General features: G+C 34.3%; 4 protein-coding genes and 1 long non-coding RNA gene across 6 annotated transcripts; 2 read left to right on the top strand and 3 right to left on the bottom strand.

Annotated features, from left to right (window-relative positions):
- The first annotated feature begins 2,456 nt into the window (after positions 1-2,456).
- LOC110618271 (metacaspase-1) lies at positions 2,457-5,190 on the top strand. The gene is made up of 5 exons (XM_021761411.2): positions 2,457-3,219; positions 3,623-3,953; positions 4,098-4,218; positions 4,317-4,520; positions 4,933-5,190. The coding sequence occupies exons 1-5, from the start codon at positions 2,835-2,837 to the stop codon at positions 4,990-4,992; spliced, it is 1,101 nt and encodes a 366-aa protein (XP_021617103.1). The 5' UTR covers positions 2,457-2,834; the 3' UTR covers positions 4,993-5,190.
- On the bottom strand, positions 4,222-7,027 carry LOC122721231. The gene is made up of 2 exons (XR_002488478.2): positions 6,436-7,027; positions 4,222-5,534 (listed from the first exon to the last, which is right to left on the bottom strand). It is a non-coding gene; the product is annotated as an uncharacterized LOC122721231 (long non-coding RNA).
- A 62-nt stretch (positions 7,028-7,089) lies between these two features.
- Positions 7,090-9,720, top strand: LOC110618272 (superoxide dismutase [Fe], chloroplastic). 2 transcript variants are annotated; one of them, XM_021761413.2, is made up of 9 exons: positions 7,090-7,333; positions 7,427-7,470; positions 8,009-8,083; positions 8,203-8,391; positions 8,645-8,816; positions 8,896-9,014; positions 9,103-9,129; positions 9,268-9,291; positions 9,409-9,720. In XM_021761413.2, the coding sequence occupies exons 1-9, from the start codon at positions 7,276-7,278 to the stop codon at positions 9,514-9,516; spliced, it is 816 nt and encodes a 271-aa protein (XP_021617105.1). In that variant the 5' UTR covers positions 7,090-7,275; the 3' UTR covers positions 9,517-9,720. The 2 variants fall into 2 exon arrangements, with proteins under 2 accessions (XP_021617105.1, XP_021617104.1); XM_021761412.2 differs by having other exon boundaries at positions 7,168-7,333; positions 7,424-7,470.
- Positions 9,721-9,962: 242 nt separating this feature from the next.
- On the bottom strand, positions 9,963-11,460 carry LOC110618275 (peroxidase 60). Its single transcript, XM_021761416.2, has 4 exons — positions 11,233-11,460; positions 10,692-10,871; positions 10,451-10,610; positions 9,963-10,372 (listed from the first exon to the last, which is right to left on the bottom strand). The coding sequence occupies exons 1-4, from the start codon at positions 11,458-11,460 to the stop codon at positions 9,963-9,965; spliced, it is 978 nt and encodes a 325-aa protein (XP_021617108.1).
- A 1,846-nt stretch (positions 11,461-13,306) lies between these two features.
- On the bottom strand, positions 13,307-17,513 carry LOC110617538 (protein FRIGIDA). The gene is made up of 3 exons (XM_021760396.2): positions 16,362-17,513; positions 14,539-14,714; positions 13,307-14,444 (listed from the first exon to the last, which is right to left on the bottom strand). The coding sequence occupies exons 1-3, from the start codon at positions 17,344-17,346 to the stop codon at positions 13,644-13,646; spliced, it is 1,962 nt and encodes a 653-aa protein (XP_021616088.1). The 5' UTR covers positions 17,347-17,513; the 3' UTR covers positions 13,307-13,643.
- Positions 17,514-19,108: the final 1,595 nt, after the last annotated feature.

Genomic DNA, 19,108 nt, shown 5'->3' with positions numbered 1-19,108 from the left:
ATATTTCTATAGCTAAAGATAGAAAAAGTTTTAGGGTGTCATGATCTTCGGGTCCCTTCCCATTTTTATTTAATTATTATAAGAAAAAGTCCATTCAACTAAATGTATAGAATTTATCCTCTTAAAATGAAAAGAATATATAAAAGTAATTAAGAGGTTATAATAAAAAAAATAAACCAACCATTTAATAATTAATTAATTCGTAAGTATTTAACTGACATTTTAAATTTTGTTAAAATTATATAAAAACATTTCATATTTTAGATAAATTGAAACTTTAGATGTTATTAATCAAACTAAACTAAACTAAACAGTAATATTATTGTTGAACGTTACAATGCAAAATCCTATTTTCATAGTGTTGGGTTGAAAATGCATAAATTTATTCTATAGTACTAGACTAATTAAGCTGTATTTGTAGGGTTGCCTTTAAAATTAAATAACTTTATCACTTTTTACTATAGCATATTGTATAGTAAAAAAATTATCTTATTTATTGCATTAATGTTAATGTGATTAAGATAATAATTTCACATGCATTATTAAAATATTACTGCCTAAATACTTAAATATAGTATTGAATTAATATATAATTTTTTGATAATGGGATAAGAATATTTTCTTTATTATGTATCAGTCTTTCTCTATTTTCTAATTTCTTTAATTTTGAGTTTAAACTTATTTAACTTTAATTATATTTCTTTTTTAATTTAACAAATTGGAGAAAGGATAAATTAATTCATTAATTATTGATTTGAAAATAACTTCATTTTTTATTAAAAAATTATGAGTAAATGTCCAATCGTATGTATAAGATAATTTTGCAGCATGTTAAATTTAATCGGTAAACAAGTAATTTTGACTTCACCTAATTAACATCATCCAATCTACTTTTTAATTGCGATTTAAATAATAAAAAACATTAATAAATTTATATACGATATTGTAAATAAAAATTTAAAAATTTAAAAATAAATTTGTGTATTTAAAAGAGTAAGTTATTTTTTTCAAAAAATAATTTAATTTTTTTAATTGAAAATTTATTATTTAATTTTTTTAATATTTCAAATATTAAAAAATATAAAAAATATTTTCTTACAGACAAAAGGAGGCGTAAGATTAATACATCATGAACATTTTGCATATACTAGTACATGAAATTAACATGTACAAAGAGCAATAAATTTCCTTAATTAATTTTTTTTTGTCAAATCTTTAAATTAATTTATTACAGGTTTAACAAGATATATAAATAAGCTTTAATATAATTATAATTATAAAATTTAAGTTCCGTTTCTTTACGAAAATTATTTTTAAAAAAGTATTTTCAATAAAATTTATTTTTTATAAATTCAACAGACTAATTTATTTTTTTATTATTTAATTTTAATATCAAAATTAAAATATATTCGCAAATTTATATTTAAAGGTGTTAAAAAGTTTTTAAAATATAAAAAATAACTTTCCCTTACATTCTTCGTAAAATTATTTTTTTTTTAAATGAGAAAATATTTTTAATAATTAATTTTTATAAGTATTTCAAACGCTCAAATAACTTTAAAAAAAATTAAAAATATTTTCATGAAATAAATAAAATTTCAAAATAATATATTTTAAAACACTTTTTTTTAACATTTAAAATATTTTATATTTAAAATTTAAAATTAAAAGCATTTATTAAGAAAAAAAAATCATGCCATTTTATATTTTTTTACAATAAATCTAATATATGCTAATATTAAAATTCATAATTAATTTCATAAACTGTTAGATCAGTAACCTTGGCACTTATATTCCGGCAACGATGAACATGAACTGTACAAAACAACTATGATCTTGCTGTCATGGCTGAAGCTACTAAATGTCCTGTCCAAGAATCTCACTCTAAAATTTTTGCTAAAATATATTTCTCTTTTGTATATCTATATTTTCTTGTTTATATTACTTTATCATAATATGGATGATGTAAAATTTAAAAATATTTCTTATCAAATATTCAATAAATTTTCTTTATAAAAAATTTAATAAACTTTTATAATTTTAACGTCCACAAAAATTGTTTCTATTTTAAGTATAGCCTATTTTAACTTTTTAAATAAACAATATTGACTACTCAAAATATATTAGAAAATGAGTATATTCAAATAATTTTCAAATTAATTTTATATGCAAAGTTGATCACTTAAGAAACTTTCTGTTATTATAAATTAAATGTTTTTTATATAGAAATTTCTAAGATAAACATAGAGATGAGTAAAAATAAAGAAAAGTTATTAAAATTTAGAAAATTTTGAAACTTAGAATTTGGAATATTATATTTAATTTGTTTGGAAGCAACGTGCCAATTTTTTATTTGTCTAAAGATTATTTATCGAGGGATTCTGCAATAATGATGACCCTCTGACCAGTGGAAGACGCGGCAATAATTTTTAATTTTCTAATTTGTTCAATTTTTGAATTTTTTTTTTTGTTTGATTGTTTTCCGGCCAATTGTTTGTACAATGAATCGGACATGCAAGTCAAAGTTCTGGGCTTTCCTCTGTTCCTCTCCATTTTCCCTCCTCTCTCTTTGCTCCTTCCTTTCTCTTTCTTCCTCTTCTGCTATATTCTAATCATTTCTTATTCTCCACTTTCCATTCTGTCGTCTCCTTCCCCACCAAACTCAACCAACTCTCCTCCTTTTACCTTTATCTCTCTTTCTCTCTCTCTCTCTCTCTCTCTCTCTCTCTCTCTCTCTCTCTCTCTCTAAGCTTTTACGTTTTTATCAAATTCAACATCTACTGTTACCGCTCTTGAGATTCTCTCCCCCTATCCGTCCCTTTCTCTGCGTCGCTATGTATATGCTCGTGGACTGTTCCAACTGCCGCACGCCTTTGCAGCTCCCGCCGGGCGCTAAATCCATCCGCTGTGCCATCTGCCGCGCTGTCACTCTCATCGCTGATCCTCGCTCTATTCCACCACCCCCACCTTACTCTTCCTCTCCCCACCACAACTACCCGTCCCCGCCTCCCCCCTCAGCTGTTGCTCCCTCTCCGTACAACCACGCGCCGTCGGGCCCTCCTCCTTCATCTCATGGCAACAAGCGTGCCGTGATATGCGGGGTTTCTTATAAGAACACCAGGAATGAGCTCATGGGATGCATTAATGATGCTAAGTGCATGAAGTACTTGTTGATTAACAGATTCAAATTCCCCGAATCCTCCATTGTTATGCTCAGCGGTACTTCCTTTTTCTCAATGCTTTACTCTATCTTTGGAGCCCAGACAGCTTAATTCAATTATTGGCGGTACTTTTATTAGTCCCGACAGTTTCTTGGTTGATTCGTCGGCTTTTTCAATTTGAATGTCTTGAATTACTGAAATTTTTTTCCTGCTCAATCCAATTTCTGCATATTCTTGTGAATATCTCTCAAATAAATATGTGAATAACTACATGTAATTTAGCTGCAATTTCAAGGACTGGAAGAAACGAGTCTGATATTGGACTAAGGGTTGAGAGCATATGAGCTATGCTTTTAGTCATGGGCTTCTGGTCTGTTGGGATTTTTCTTATATCTTGCTCTCTTTAATGCTTCCCACATATCCTATAGACACCTTCATGATGGCTGATTTCCAATTTGCAGAAGAAGAGACCGATCGTTATAGGCGCCCAACCAAGCACAACATGAGAATGGCATTGTACTGGCTGGTGCAGGGTTGTAAGCCTGGAGATTCACTGGTGTTTCACTTTTCTGGCCACGGTTCACAGCAGAGGAATTACTCGGGGGATGAGGTAGATGGATACGATGAAACTCTTTGTCCAACCGATTTTGAAACTCAGGGAATGATTTTGGATGATGAGATCAATGCTACAATTGTCAGACCTCTTCCTCGCGGGGCTAAGCTTCATGCAATTATCGATGCTTGCCATAGTGGCACTGTGTTGGATTTACCATTTCTTTGCAGGATGGACAGGTTCGTCCTAATTTTCTATCTTTTTGCTATTCCAGTCTCTAAATCCATTAAAAAACTATGCATTATGCCTTATACTGGAAAATCCATGTTCATAGCTTTTGCCAATCTGTCCTAGCTTATACATGCTCACATTTGTGGATTCAGGAATGGGAAGTATATCTGGGAGGATCATCGCCCTCGATCAGGAGTGTGGAAAGGAACAAATGGTGGAGAGGCCATCTCCTTTAGTGGCTGTGACGATAATCAAACCTCTGCTGACACTTCGGTATAAAAACATAGGCATATGCACATAATACATTAAGAAAAGTTCTTTTTCCAGCTCATGATGGGTTATAAATTTTCATTCTGTTGCTTTATGATCAGGCTCTCTCGAAAGTTACTTCAACAGGTGCAATGACTTATTCTTTCATCCAAGCAATTGAGCGTGGACATGGAACTACATATGGGAACATGTTAACTGCAATGCGCTCTACCATTCGAAATACAGACGGAGGGCTTGATGGTGGCATTGTGACATCTCTTCTTACAATGCTCTTAACAGGAGGGAGTCTCAGTGGGTCTAGACAGGTATGTTTATAAGTACAATCTCGTGTTGCTGTTTGTTCTGAGTGCCAATCACCACTGCAAAAGCCATGGCAATTATAATATTTGGATAAAGAAGCAAAAAACACCCATACACACATGAAAATTTGGAGTATCACTTTCACATCAAGCCTTTTGGCGTACTGCGGTGACGGAGATGGTGTTTTCTGGAGGGATTAATTATGCATTACTATAGCATTGTCATTGTGGAGTCCACTGATCTAAAGATGCAAGGCACATTCATACTACACAGGATTTAGTTCACTACTATTCATATATCAATTTGTTAATCATAGTTGTTTTGATTGTGGTTATGCATGCTTTAATAATTTTCTTTTCCCCTCACCCTCGAGTGTAAATTTGGCTATGCTGAGTTAATATTCAAACTTTGCTGCAGGAACCACAATTAACAGCCAACGAAACGTTTGATGTCTATTCGAAACTTTTTTCCTTGTAACAAAAAAGGACATGTCTCTGCTTTCTTCCTTATTGTCAGATTGAGGATGTCCTTGTGTACAGTTGAGCAGAAATAAATTTCAATCATTCACTGTCTCTTTTGATCTGCAAACGCAATATCTTGGCCGTGTTATCTCAACGGTGATTATCAAGACTCTAGTGATTGTTTATTTTGTTTATGTGCAGAGCAATTTTTATCATCTTGTTTTCCTGTTGCATCTTATGCAAAGTCATAAATTAGCTACTATTAAAAAATGGAAAACTAGATTCTTCAATTGTGGATATTATCTAAAAAAAAAAAAAAAAAAAAAAACCTTGATGAAAATGAACAAGGTTGCTTTGAGCCCAGTGATTCTATGTAAAATGGATTTGGCAATTGGCATCTATGCATTGATTGTGGGCTTCTTCTACCAAATGCCAGACAGCCATTGATGGAGAAGAAAGGAAAAGAAAAGAAAAATGTGAAGACTTGCCTGGACGATAGGAGAAGATGAGCCGAATTTGTTGAATCTTTTGGTACTTCTCGGTGTGAAATTGCATCGTCTGGCTTTGGCATCCATCAGCATGAAAATACCAGACATAAAGAGAAAAAAAAGGTTAAAAAAACTAGACAGGTGGAAAAGATCTTCTCATTAAAATTTTTAAATACTTATAAAGATTTAAAAATTATATAAAAAAATTACTTTATAAAATTATACCTTAAAAACCTTTATTATTTTACCCTAGAAGAAGAGTAAAACAACTTCACCCGATAACTAAATTGTAAAATAATGGTCTTAGTTGCAAATTTGCATTGTGTGGTTTTTAAGAGCTCTCGGCAGTAACCACGCAACATTTCTCGTTTCTGTTAGCATCGGGAGTCAGCATGCATGCAATGGATGAACTTGTATATATATATATGGGTGATTTACAAATATAACTCTCAATTTACCATTACTAATAAATTAATTTCACATTTTAAAAATTTAAATGAAAATTCATTGCGACTCATCTATTTTTTTTTTTTTTGAAATAGGGGGTTGGGGGAGTCGAATCTTAGACCTTTCAAGGCTACAGGATGCACTTTCCACCAGGCTAAGCCTTGGAGTGCATTCATTGCGACTCATTAAAATGTTAAATATTTTAATCATTCCATACATTTTATAAATATATCTTAACATATTTCATCAATAAAAAATTTAAATAAGTGGCTTTAATATATGAGTTTTGTCATTATTAACATTTTTTTAATTTGTTTTTTAAAAATAAATTAGGAGAGGATATTTTGGTCTTTTTAGGGACTAAATTATTTAATAAAATCACAATTATAAATTAACCTGTTAATAATGATATTATCTAAGTCTAACTACTTTTTTGCAATTCACCTTATATATTCTTAGCAATTTTTTGTCTTGTTATAATCATCCATTGCATAACCGTAAAGATAACATTGAAGACTCCTTACCTTCAGGCGCAGGATGAATGACACATCCGGTAAGCACTGGTGAAGAACGCATATGAATCCACCCATGCAAGAAAGGACTTCTCACCATCCCTCGGATTAAGCATTGAGGGATTGAAAGCCACACATACGACACGCACGTGGATGTCTCGGAAGGTGTTGAACCAATTAAAGAAACCCCACTAGCTCAACCGCACCAAAGACTAGAGGAGCACATGAAAGAAACACAGATGCAAAGCCCCGTCGTCGAGATTGCTCAACTAGGTATTCACATCCTCTCAATGTGAAGTTCAACCCAGCAAAATTAAACAAAAATCAACTACATATATCACTACCACCTAGAGATGGGACGTAGGAAATCACCCAGAGAAGCTTTTGATGATTTTGATTCAATGCTTGAACGAAAGGGGCATAAAATTTTTTTTTTCTCACATTTCACACAGCAAGCACAGCCCATATTTTGTCGATTCTATGAAGACGATTCTAGAGGACATCATTATCAATATGATAAGGAGCACACCTGCTTTAATCCCACGTGTCACCTTCTTGGGCCTCCACTTGTACTACACAGTCGTACTGGTACTGCTAACTACAAAGAGTGGTTGGTACTTCTGGCAAAGAGAAAAAAAAAAACACTAGTGGTGATTTGCCTCGTTCTTATCTCCCGTGCAGAAATCAAGTGCGTAGATCTAAGACTACGAATTGCTGATGTGGCAATATCAAGGGTGTCCAAGTCCTCATAACATTCATTGTAATGCTTCATAATTACGGGCCAGTGGAAGAGATCCTCCCAAAAATTTTAGGACTTCTGAGAGGGAGAGAGATAGAGAGTGCGGAGAAATAATGGCGACAACAGCTGCTACAGCTACCTCATTAAACTGCGCACGATTTCCACGCCAAGGTCACTCACTGATGTGAACCCATCTCCGTATTACTCTCATATTGCTGATTCCCTCATATCTCATATAGTTTCGAAACTTTTTTTGCACAGCAGGACGGCTGAATCAAGCAACTCGTGGATTTCAATGGACAAAGGAGGTTTGCTTTTCCCATTGCTGCGATATATATATGTTCAATTGTTATGAGTTCGTTAACCGAGTCAAATTTCAAATCTTTGGCCCTGTTAAGCTTCATTTGCATCGTTGCTTGTATCATAATCTAAATTCTTGTATCCTCTTTTGTCTCCTTTTTTGTTCTAAGCACACTGAAAGCGATCTTTGCTATTTGATTTCTCTCGGAGACGATAAACACCCTTCGTTTTTACTTCTTGTTGTTTGGCTCCTGGCTTTGCAAATGTGTACAGATGGTGTTTGATGAAATGCTGGTTAAAACACAAATTATGAAAAATGGTTGGTGCTTCGATGATGTTTCCATGAAATTTAAATGTTAATTAAAACACAGTGGTGGCTTTGTGCTGTTTTAACTTGATCGTAGAATTAAAATGGCTCTGTTGGTTCAGTCGACTACTAAAATCTACAAAAGGAATTGTCGGTTTTAGAGGGACACTGGGGATGCAGTTGGTTTTTAGAAGGTATGGATTTTTTTTTTCTCCTAATGATGGTGTTTTATTCTTTAGATCCACTGCACGACAAAGGCACGTCCTGCTATAATTACAGCAAAATTTGAGCTCAAGCCTCCTCCATATCCCTTGGTAAACGTTGGAAAATTCACAAAACACATACTTGTATTAAAATTAGATCTCCTTTCTTAAATTAGTCTTGAAGAGGAATGATACAACATTCACGTTTTTATTTTTGATATATGACACAGAACGCATTGGAGCCACACATGAGCAAGGATACCCTGGAATTTCATTGGGGAAAGCATCACAGGGCATATGTGGATAACTTAAACAAACAAATTGTAGGAACAGAACTAGATAGCAAGCCGTTGGAAGATGTGGTAATTGCTACTTACAACAAGGGTGATGTGCTTCCCGCTTTTAACAATGCTGCACAGGTATGCTAGGGATTCAAGTTCGCAATTGGCATTGTTTTGATTTATAATTTGGTTATATTCACTGTTTGTAACTTGGGTCGTAATCCAGTATGATAATTTGATTAACAATGTGATGGATGTATCTAATAATCTAAAATTCGTGAGCGATAATTTGGACTGTTCACATAACCATCTCCTACTCTTTCTGACATTGCATTGCATTATTCATTTAGTAAGTTTTATTAATACTATTTATTTGTTATCCTGACTGCAGGCCTGGAATCATGAATTCTTCTGGGGATGCATGAAGCCATGTGGTGGAGGAAAGCCATCAGGAGAGCTTCTGCAATTGATTGAAAGAGACTTTGGTTCCTTTGAAAAATTTGTGGAAGAGTTTAAATCAGCTGCAGCTACACAATTTGGGTCTGGATGGGCTTGGCTTGTTTGTGAGTAGTCTTCCCCTTCACTTAAGAAAGGCATTGCTTACGCTTTCTCTCTAAATATAATATTTTCTGTTTCCTGTAGACAAAACGGACAAGCTTGATGTTGAAAATGCAGTAAATCCTCGTCCATCAGAAGAGGACAAAAAGCTGGCTGTGTTGAAGAGTCCCAATGCTGTGAACCCGCTTGTTTGGGATTACTCTGTAAGTATATATGGTTCACTACAAGTTTCATTTGTGTTGCATCACATATCATGTTGTTTCTTGGCTAAATACATCTGATTTCTGGCAGCCACTCCTTACTATTGATGTTTGGGAGGTATTCCTCTTTTTCTCGTTATCTTTTTTCCTCCTTTTTTTTTTTAAATAATAATACCGTGCTGTTTTTTTTATTTTTGAGAAGAATTTGAATTACTGATAATTCATTTGGTTTTTGAATCTTTCTTTCTTTCCACAGCATGCTTACTATCTTGACTTTCAGGTGAGACCCCATATGAAACTTGAGTTACAATTTGCTTTCCAGTTTTTTTGTTTTTTTTTTCCCCATCTACTGGGCATGTAGAAGGTCTAGAAACATCCTTAATGTCTTCTCTTGTAGAACCGAAGGCCTGATTACATATCAACCTTCCTGGAGAAGCTTGTATCATGGGAAGCAGTCAGTTGTAGATTAGAAGCTGCCAAAGCTCAAGCTGCTGGCAACTCTTGAGGCCGATTAAGTTAGACTTCTTTGTAATGTGGAACATTTTGTGATATTATTACATGCATCAGTTTGTATCTGTGACTATAATATAGAGGTGAGTTGGAGCGGCAGAGACTATAGATTTTGTAACGGTGTCATGTATTTGGAATGCCAGCCTATGGACTGGAAGCCAAGGAAAAGTATTAATGAAATAAAATCATTTCCAAGTTATATGAAGAAGGCTTATGTTTAAAATTTTGTATCCACACAATTTCTCAATCTTACTCGAAGCAAGTCTGGTTGAATGGAGGTAAGAGGTCCTTCATATCTTTCGAGGGCCGTACTTCATTTTATTAAAAGAAGCCTTGAGAATTTACACGCGTATCTATGTTATCAGTTAAAAATTAAAGTTTTTTATTTCCTAAATAGATTTTGTAGTTTAAACTAAAGGCTTATCATACAAGAAGTGTTCTCTAATTAGTAGCTCTACATGATGTCCTAATCTCTCCTTGTGTGCCAGTAAGAACTCCTATAGCGCCTAATTTAACCATGGCAGCGCCAAACCTGGTAGGGAAATCAAATTCTGAAGCTAGATTTCTCACTATGGGCATAGTCAAAGGGTCCATTCCCAGCTGTTGATCAATTTGGAGAATGCCTCTGTGCAGCATTATATTCTGATAGTAGGAGACATCCATTAAAAAGGGACTAAGTGGATTTTGATCAAGATTAACTGTGTTGTCTATAGGGGAAATCTGAGGACACCTTGATCTCAAGATGTTAACTAGGAAAGGATCCATAGCTGGATCATGATTGCCAGTGCCTTGAAAATTGTAGAGACGGTGTTTGATGAGGGAACAATGAGCAACTCCAACAGAATGGGCACCTGCATTCCGCCAATTGCATAAAAGGGATTGGAATATAAGAAATGAAGTCTTGGATTAGTGGGAAATTTTGTAGTTACCTAAAAGGAGCACCATGTCTGTAGCACTGAGCCCTTTATCAGCAAACGCTGCAATGGCGTCAGGAACTGATATTTTAGGGCCTAGGATACTCACATTTTGAGCTATGGAAACTAAACCATCCCTTCTTCCTGTTTCAACTTCGTATCTTCCTCCACCACTCTGTAATTAAATCAACGCATACCATCAGATAACTACTGATTCTAGATGATATAAATTTTTCAACACAGAGAGAGGGGATACCAAGAAAACAGCATCTCTAGTAGCTATTGCAATGAGATCAGCACAAGAGACGACGCCAGGGCATGCGTTGTCCACAACAGCCTTTGCTTCGTCGATAATGTCATATCCCCTAACGCTCAGATTTGGCGGTGCTGTTTTCTCACTATTGATTCCATCTATAAGTATGGATCCATCACACCCCTATTTCCACAATCAAATGGCCAGTCAATTAACAATTTTTTGAGGAAAAAAAAATGACATGCTGTTATTTGGGTACACTAATTATTAGAATTTTTAGAAAATGGGCTCATGCATGTGCACTTAAAACCAAACAAAACACATGAGCTTGTACTTGAGAGAAGTGAAGTAAGTGCACACAAAGCTTGCTTACCAACCACTACATCATCCACGATTCTTGCCACATGGGATTATTCCTGGTTCATGAATGCTTAGCCTTTAATTGTTATGAGCAAACATGCTTGAAGTTTCTTCTTTTTTTTTTTTTTTCAATTGTTATTAGATCTTTTTAAAAAATGCATGTAGAATAGAAGCATAAACTTACATTAACAAAGCAATCATGGAACTGCAAGCGTAAGAGGGCGGCAACGATTGTAGGGTCTCTTAAGAAATGTGCACTGATAACGCCAGCCACTAGAGCCTCAACATCTGCAAATCCGCATTTGCCAACGTAAAACCCTACCTGCAGAGAGCCATGGCAACAGCCTGCCAAGATTCCTAAAATGAGCCCAACCCCAAGGGCCAGCAGCAGAAGTGTCGGCTTGACCTTCATCTTCCTGTCTGCAAAATGCTAACATTTCTCTCCCTCATTTCATAAGGATGGAGAAGGAGGAGAAACGAGCTTTATTTTTTGGAGAAATATAAGCTTCAAACCTTTTATGTTGTTTCTCATATTATATATAGCATGTTAAGATAAACCGTGAAAACATTTCTTCCTTTTGGATTGTACTATAGGAAAAATTATCTTTTAAGGCCTTAATTTACCAATATTTTTACTATTGATCAACCCTTTTGTAAGTTTATTTTCCTTTGGGCCTTTGAACATTTATTTTTTAAACATATTAACCCTTTGGCCACTAATATTAATTATTTTAATACCAGTTAGCTATTAAATGTTCGTTAGTCGAATTTTATAAAAAATTGTTTTTATAATTCACTCTTTTAATTTTTAAATATTAAACATTTAAAATAGTGCCTTTATATTATGGAGATAAAAGTTAAAGAGTATTTTAATGAAATTTAAAAAATGTAAGGACTAATGTGTAAATAATAATAATGCGCAAAGATTAAAATGTAAATCATTTAAAAAATTATATTAATAAAATTAAAAGAAAATATAAAACTAGGAAAAGAAATTTAAAGGAAAAAATTATTATAACATTTTTAAATTTTTAAAAAATTTATTAGTTAATCTGTTTAAAGAGTTCTTTACTATTTTTAAATAAAACAATTTATTTCCTCCTTGCATCATTCTTGTATTCTTTTGAAAAAGCAAACATAATTTAAATTTTTAACATTAAAATACCAATAAAAACGATAAATACTAACATCTAAATAACATTGTTAAGATTAAATGTATTAATAAATATATTACATTATTTTTACTAATTATGAGATTTTACTAAAATTATAAAATATATTCAAAAATCATTTTAAAAAATTTATATCCAAAATTCATTCAACAAATATGGTATAACAATAATTTTTAATTTAGTATTTTTTTATGAAAAAGTAAATTATAATATAATAAACATCAAACTGTTCGATTCTTACTATATAACAATCTTTTTCTATTTAGCAGTTAAAAAAAAAAAAAGAAAATAATTTTCTATTTAGTTCAAAATTCTAACGTCTCTTTAGATTACGAACCTGAAAGGTTTGTCAATTGGGAAAGTGCACGATAGATAAGAGTAGGCTAGGAAAAGATTTGTTAAGCTTCATACTCGGACCATAGTAGTCTACAAACAAGCATGACCACCTCCATTTCGTATCGGAACTAGACCAATCAAAACCAACGCGAAACTAGTTAAAATCGCAACAGAAGGTAAAATTTCAATTTAGGGGATAAATTTTGATACTCCATAAATTTTATAATTATAAATTTACTTGAATTTTTTATTATTATAAATAATTTTTTAAAAATATAGTTTATTTATTAATTTATTAATAAATTCATATTTAAAATTTATTAAAAATAAAATTAATTAATTTTAAAATAATTTAATAAGTAGAATGGTTTAATTCTAATACATCATATCAGCTTATAATATATTGTGAAAATATCAAATAATATTTATTTTTTAAAATCTATTAACTACGCTTTTTATTAAATGCAAAAGTAAAGTTAATCTATTTTTATAAAAAGAAATTTTTTTATAAAAATAAAAATTTATAGTATGAAAATTAATGAAATTAAAAAATATATATAAACGTGATTACAGTGTCTATATGACATGGTAACCATTATCGCACGCTGTATTGACATAATCTGAACTTGACTTTTCATTCTGATTTGAAAATATAATTGGAACTTAGTTGAGTACTTGATTAAAATTATAATACCACTGGCAAGCTCTCTCCTCCATTAAACCATTCTCTGACTAGTCGCAGCATATTATGTTTTGCAACTTCTCAGCACCTTGCATCATTACTTGCATAACATTAGAATACTCATTGGCCAAAGGCTTGGAAAATAGAACAGTGATCTTACCAGTGCATTTTCACCCCACTAGGTAAAATATGTGCTTACCACAAACCCAATGCATTGGTACACAAGTTTAACATGCAGAGCAGTACCTTGCACAAAGAAAATGAATATACGCTTCTACCATTTTCCCAAGCCCAGAAAATAAATACTATATTTACTTTACAGATCAGCAGCATGCAATGGGAATCAGCATCGCAATCAACAGGGTGGTTGTATTGGGCTGGCCTTGCCGGGTACCACTGCCGTACTCACATAACAGCATCAGCAAACCGATATAGATCAGAGGTTGAGCTCCTCTTAGCAGCACCAGTAGGTGGAGAATTTGTTAGACCTACAAAACCCTCTATTGATGGTGATGGCCCAAACAATCCCGACGCAGGCTGATGAACAAAGCTTTGCACCCGAGACCTATCAATAAGGGCAGCATCCCCAACACCATGCCATCCATATGCTGGACCACTGCTACCCATTATTTGCCCACTCCTATCAACAAGCATCTCCCTGTGAACTCCAGCAAATGAACTGTTGGATGGAATACTGTATGCAGTTGAGAGACCCACTCCAGTCCCATGCATTATAGTCCCACCTCCTGCCAATGTGCCAAGGACATGTTCAGACAAAGACCCCACACCAGATCCATACAACAAAGATCCAGCTACAGAAGGATTATTGACATGACCAGAATATCCACCATCCAACAAGTTCATTCTTAGGGAAGCGTTGTATAAGCCACTGCCATCCACATGAGTAGCAGCCCTTTGTTCATGCAACCCAATGCCTGGAGAGGATATCAGAGGTGAACCTGCAAATCGGGAACGCTTCGTTTCTTGACTCTTCAAGTGATTTGAGAACTCATTCCCATCTGCTTTTCTTTTTGGTGTCACCTTATCTTCCATCTTTTTATTGAGGTCAGCAATTTCTTTCTCTAACTTGTCCCTCATTTCCCTAAGTTGCCATCCAGGAAGAAGCTTTACTGGATCAAGCTTGCGGTCTTCAAGTAGCTTTATCACAGATTTTAAGGCAGCCAATTGCTTCTCATTTGCTTCCTTCTGTGAAAGGTTATTACAAGATTGCACTGTTAACTAAACAAGGAGGAAGGCAATGTATTTTAAATTAAAGTGCAAGATGCAAGTTAGCCCATACCAGTAAGATGGGTGAATTATTTGCTTCCCTCTTTCTCCTCTTTGATGCTTCGTTAGTATCTCGAAGGAATGAATTTAGAAGTTTCTGAGGTGGAAACTTATCCTCAATACCAAAACTATAAGCTACATCAACAGCTTCAATTTTCATTCCATTGTTCATCATTCTCTCTAGAATATCTGGAAAATCAAAGATGATAGAGCAAAAGGTCAAGCATGGGAGTGGTCAATGCTCATAGTTGGACAAATAAGATGACATACTTCAAAAAAGATAAAAAAAACAAAATCAAAAAGCGCTAAAACCTTATACCATAAAAGAGTGCCAATCATGTAACAAGTAAGAGCATATCCTCAAGTGCCCACAAATACAATTAACAGCAAGGCTGCTAACACAGAAAAATGGATGCACAACTAGTGAGCATAGTAACAATGTAAAGATGCAGATTCCCGCATGTCAGGATGAAACTTCTTCTCAGTTAGGTAGAAAACAAAAAATTAGTCTATGCATTTTTCTAAGACACTTCCCCCTTGAGCCATTTAGATGTTTTTATTTTGTAAGCATCCTTAAACCAAACATCTAATAGGTTAAGTTACCGTAGACAACACAAAGAACCAAATATAACTACCGTGCTTGATTCCAGATTGATTTGCAGATTTAGTTTTTCAATTAGAACAGATAAAACAAGTCCTAATCATTGAAACTAAATAAATTCCCTAGTCATCCAGCAAACTACAGGACCTACAATAAATTTTATGGGCATCTAACCACATAAGAAGCCTGCTTATAGCAAATGGAGATCATCAGTAACAAACAATAAGGATAGAATCATAGAACAAGATGACTTGGATACCAAAAAAAGTTTCAGAACAAGAAAGGGAAACGAAGAAAAAAGTCCACATAACAACCAAATGCAACGACAACCTAATGCTAATAGCATATGTGATAAATTTAAGCATATGGCTGTCATAGACACACCTAATTTTTAACTCATAAGCAGGCATTAAAAAGTCTTACTCCTTGACTGCCCATGGAGACATAAGTTCATTGTTAAATAATATCCAATCACATTGCTCCAACCATCAAAAGAAAGTTATGACTTATGCCCTGAGAAATTATTTTCAGCTACAGTCAAGAGTGCACATAAGCAACTGCACCCTAGCCCATATCTGTCCACACAGTGGATCTGGATAGTCATTGGAAACCCACTTATACCATTAGGAGCATGAACTGTGGAGGATGGAGACACAAAATAATTTAGAAGGATGCACCAATAATGCTCCATGCTAAATATAGAGTCCACTTCACAAAAAATGGAGATCTATTAATTGCAGAAGGAAATGAAAATGAGGCATGCCACAAGCTGAACAAAGCATCTGCAATGTTAGGTGCTGATACTGAAGATGCATTTACGTAACTGCTCCCAACAAATTTCAAATATTACCAGGTTTCCAAGGCCTAACCCATGATATGTTGATTACTATTAGTACTATCCCAACAAACATAAACTTATTAGGTCGCCAAAGGAGAAAGAGGTGGATACATCCAACATGTTCTCCAGGAGCTACTTCTTGCCCCTGTCTGTGTGAGCCAGTGCCATATGCTTTCTACTTAACATGGTATCTTTGTATTACTTCACATTATTAGACTTGCATGTGCCCATATTCCATTATCATCGTTAAGGAATCAAATTTCAAGGGTCAACAACACAATAACAACAAGAAGATGCTTGGGATTTCTAAGTTAAATTTTGCAGAAGATAAACTCAACAAAAGAACAGATATAACGAACATTAACATATGCTTCAGGAAAAATCGCATCAGACACACCTGAGACCCTGGCAACAAGAAGTTGAGATCTTCGAAGGGCATCCGCAATCTGCTTTGAATTACTCAAGCGAACCAAATCCCAAACATCCTCATTCGTAAAGGCCTTTGGGATCCCATAACAACCAACGAACAGAAGCAAACCCCTTGCATCAATGTCGCTGGCTTTCGCCAGGCCACCTTCAGCTATAAGCCTCTTTCTCCAAGCCAGCGCAGCCTGCTCCGCCTCCTGCTTCAAGGCGGAGTCAAACTCAATGCCACTGTCAATTATTAGCAAAAAGAATTCCAAAGCTAAAATGCTAGCTTTTCTCCCAGGAATCATGGGAGAATTCTTGGTGTATGCCTTGCTTCCCTGCAGATAAAAACGCCCGATACAATCCAGCACTAGCTTGGCCGGATTCGGCGCGCATTTAATAGCGGAAGGAACTTCAGCTCGAAGCTTCCGGATATTGGTTAGATGCGAGGTAATATATCTACGGAGGTCTTTGCCACACATCATCTCGCAGAGAAGTAAAAGCTCCGACTTGGCTGGTGCAGAACTTGTTGTGGCTGTTTCTGTTGTTTGTTTCTCCGTGAAAATTGGTGTTAGCAAGGGAGGGTGCATGGTCTCCAAGCGAATTACTTCCGGCTGTTGCTGATTTTTGGAGTGGGCATCGATGGCGCTCTGGATGAAATCAAGGTGGTTTTGTAATTCCTGGTATCTACTATAAAATTCGTTAACGGCAGCGGAGAGATTGCAGAGTTCGTCAATCGATTTAGACAAATTTTCTCCCTTTTGTTCATCCTCTTTGGATTGGTTTTCGCCAAGTGCCTGAAGAGAAACAATCAGGGGCTCTTCTGGATCGCGTTTGACCTGAGGTTGTGGTGGCGCCGACTGGTCTTGCGGCGGTGTTAAAGTGGATTGCTGTTCCAGTTTAACGTGGACGAGGGAAGGTGCGTGGGCGGTGGAATTGAAGATGGCGGACATTGCCAAAGGAGTTCTCGCCATGGGATAGAATTAGGGCCCTAATTTTTTTATATTTTATGATTCGGATACAACTTTTATAGAAGCGCAAAAGACCTGATTATTTTCGCCGGTACGGCGGGTGATGCTCTGGTACGACGCGTGGGCGTGCATATATATATACACGGGAAAATTTTGTCTAGAATCTAGATCCGTTGCTGATAAGTGGGCATCTGACAATTAAATGAATCCATTCTTCAGTGTCTTCGATCCATTATAGTAAAATTCCATTTAAGAATTTTTTTAAATATATATGTATGGAGAAATAATTTTAGTTTAAGAGTTTAAGTAGTGTAAGTATATATTTGATCAATAATTTTAAATTCACTCTGTATAGGCCAAATAAATATGTTTTTTTTATATAAATTAGTCCTATAAATTTAAATTTAAAGTTAAACACACTAATTTTTTAAGAAATTTCTTTGCTATTTTTTTCATTTTAATTAAAAGTAGCACATAAGTTTTAAGTAATAAAATTATTTTTTATTATTAAAATTAATAGTTTACTGTGTAATTAACCTTGAATATGAAGTTGTAAACCTATTTGCTTAAAAAAAAATTAAATTAGACCTATTTGGTCTCATGAAAAATATATGACCTGATTTAAACTTATTGAAAATTATCCCATGCATTTTGGTGCACAATTGATTAAATTAGAATTTTATATTAATACGTGATTTTTATAATATTTTAAATAATTTTTAATTTAAATAATTACATTTTAACATATGAGTTTTAATATAATTAATGAATTGATACATATATTTTTAAAATAAAAACACTTAAATCTCTAATTATATCTAAATGAGAGATCTTTTAATCTATTTTTGCTATTAAAAGTGTGCTAATATTTTTTTTACTCTTTTAAACTATACATTAATTTTTAAATTTTAAATTAACAAAATTATAAAGGAAAGTAGCTTACATTTAGAGTAGAGGTAACCATTGAACATGGATACCAAACCAACTTCATCGTAATGGCCAAGCACTACTTCCATAAAACCTCATGCCAATGTGGATTTTGATGTTCATCTCTGTGGATCCCATGAATGTCACTGTCAATTTCAATCACACTAAATGCTGCATGTTTTTTCAAGCCCTTATTCAGTTATCTTCCACAGTTTCCCATCTTCTTGCCGCTTGTTTTATGTTGCATATATATTTGACATTAACTCGCAGTATAACTGTCCTGCATGTTCTAGCTCAAGCTGGAGTAGATTGTCCATTGCAATTTTCCCTAATCCCACTTTCCCATGGATTTTGCAAGCCGATGCAAGGAACCTCATAAAGCAGCATCAAGAGGTGATGGAATATCTTTTATAAGATCCAATGCTTCCTCCAACTGCAAGAGCCCACCTCGCCCAAGTATATCAACCATGCAAGCATAGTGTTTCATTTATCTCTGGTGTTCACTGACTTTGTGCTGTGAAACACTTGCCCCCTTCATCAACAAGGCCTGCATCGTTACAAGCAGAAAGAACGGATTTGAAATTTATGTGGTTTGGTTGAACACTTTCCTCTTGCATTATAGAGAGCCGTTTCAGCGCTTCGTTCACGTATCCCTGCAAGGTATGCCCCGAAATCAGTATATTCCAAGAAATAACGTTCCGTCAACTTGGATGAATATCATTGAACATTTCCAAGGCAGTTTCTATATCTCCACAAATGGCATTCACGTCACCAGAACATTCCAAGGATTCATGTTAATTTTCATTTTACTATGTAAGAATAAAATCATGAAACTTCC

Source organism: Manihot esculenta, chromosome 6 (genome assembly GCF_001659605.2).
Source record: "Manihot esculenta cultivar AM560-2 chromosome 6, M.esculenta_v8, whole genome shotgun sequence".
NCBI classification, from domain to species: Eukaryota; Viridiplantae; Streptophyta; class Magnoliopsida; order Malpighiales; family Euphorbiaceae; genus Manihot; species Manihot esculenta.
Note: the sequence above shows the minus strand (reverse complement) of the source record. Positions and strands in the feature narration are given on the sequence as shown.

Bases quoted from the DNA above. Each gene is read 5' to 3' on its own strand.
- LOC110617538 (XM_021760396.2), bottom strand. From the start codon at position 17,346: ATGGCGAGAACTCCTTTGGCAATGTCCGCCATCTTCAATTCCACCGCC. The intron at 14,715-16,361 runs GTGTGTCTGATG...TTGATTTTCCAG, and splicing joins TCTTGTTGCCAGGGTCTCAG to ATATTCTAGAGAGAATGATG. The intron at 14,445-14,538 runs GTATGGGCTAAC...AACCTTTCACAG, and splicing joins ATAATTCACCCATCTTACTG to AAGGAAGCAAATGAGAAGCA.
- LOC110618272 (XM_021761412.2), top strand. From the start codon at position 7,276: ATGGCGACAACAGCTGCTACAGCTACCTCATTAAACTGCGCACGATTT. The intron at 7,334-7,423 runs GTCACTCACTGA...TTTTTTGCACAG, and splicing joins CGCACGATTTCCACGCCAAG to CAGGACGGCTGAATCAAGCA. The intron at 9,292-9,408 runs GTGAGACCCCAT...CTTCTCTTGTAG, and splicing joins CTTACTATCTTGACTTTCAG to AACCGAAGGCCTGATTACAT.
- LOC110618275 (XM_021761416.2), bottom strand. From the start codon at position 11,460: ATGAAGGTCAAGCCGACACTTCTGCTGCTGGCCCTTGGGGTTGGGCTC. The intron at 10,872-11,232 runs GTAAGTTTATGC...TTGTGGAAATAG, and splicing joins TCCATGATTGCTTTGTTAAT to GGGTGTGATGGATCCATACT. The intron at 10,611-10,691 runs GTATCCCCTCTC...ATTTAATTACAG, and splicing joins CTAGAGATGCTGTTTTCTTG to AGTGGTGGAGGAAGATACGA.
- LOC110618271 (XM_021761411.2), top strand. From the start codon at position 2,835: ATGTATATGCTCGTGGACTGTTCCAACTGCCGCACGCCTTTGCAGCTC. The intron at 3,954-4,097 runs GTTCGTCCTAAT...TTGTGGATTCAG, and splicing joins TTTCTTTGCAGGATGGACAG to GAATGGGAAGTATATCTGGG. The intron at 4,521-4,932 runs GTATGTTTATAA...ACTTTGCTGCAG, and splicing joins GTCTCAGTGGGTCTAGACAG to GAACCACAATTAACAGCCAA.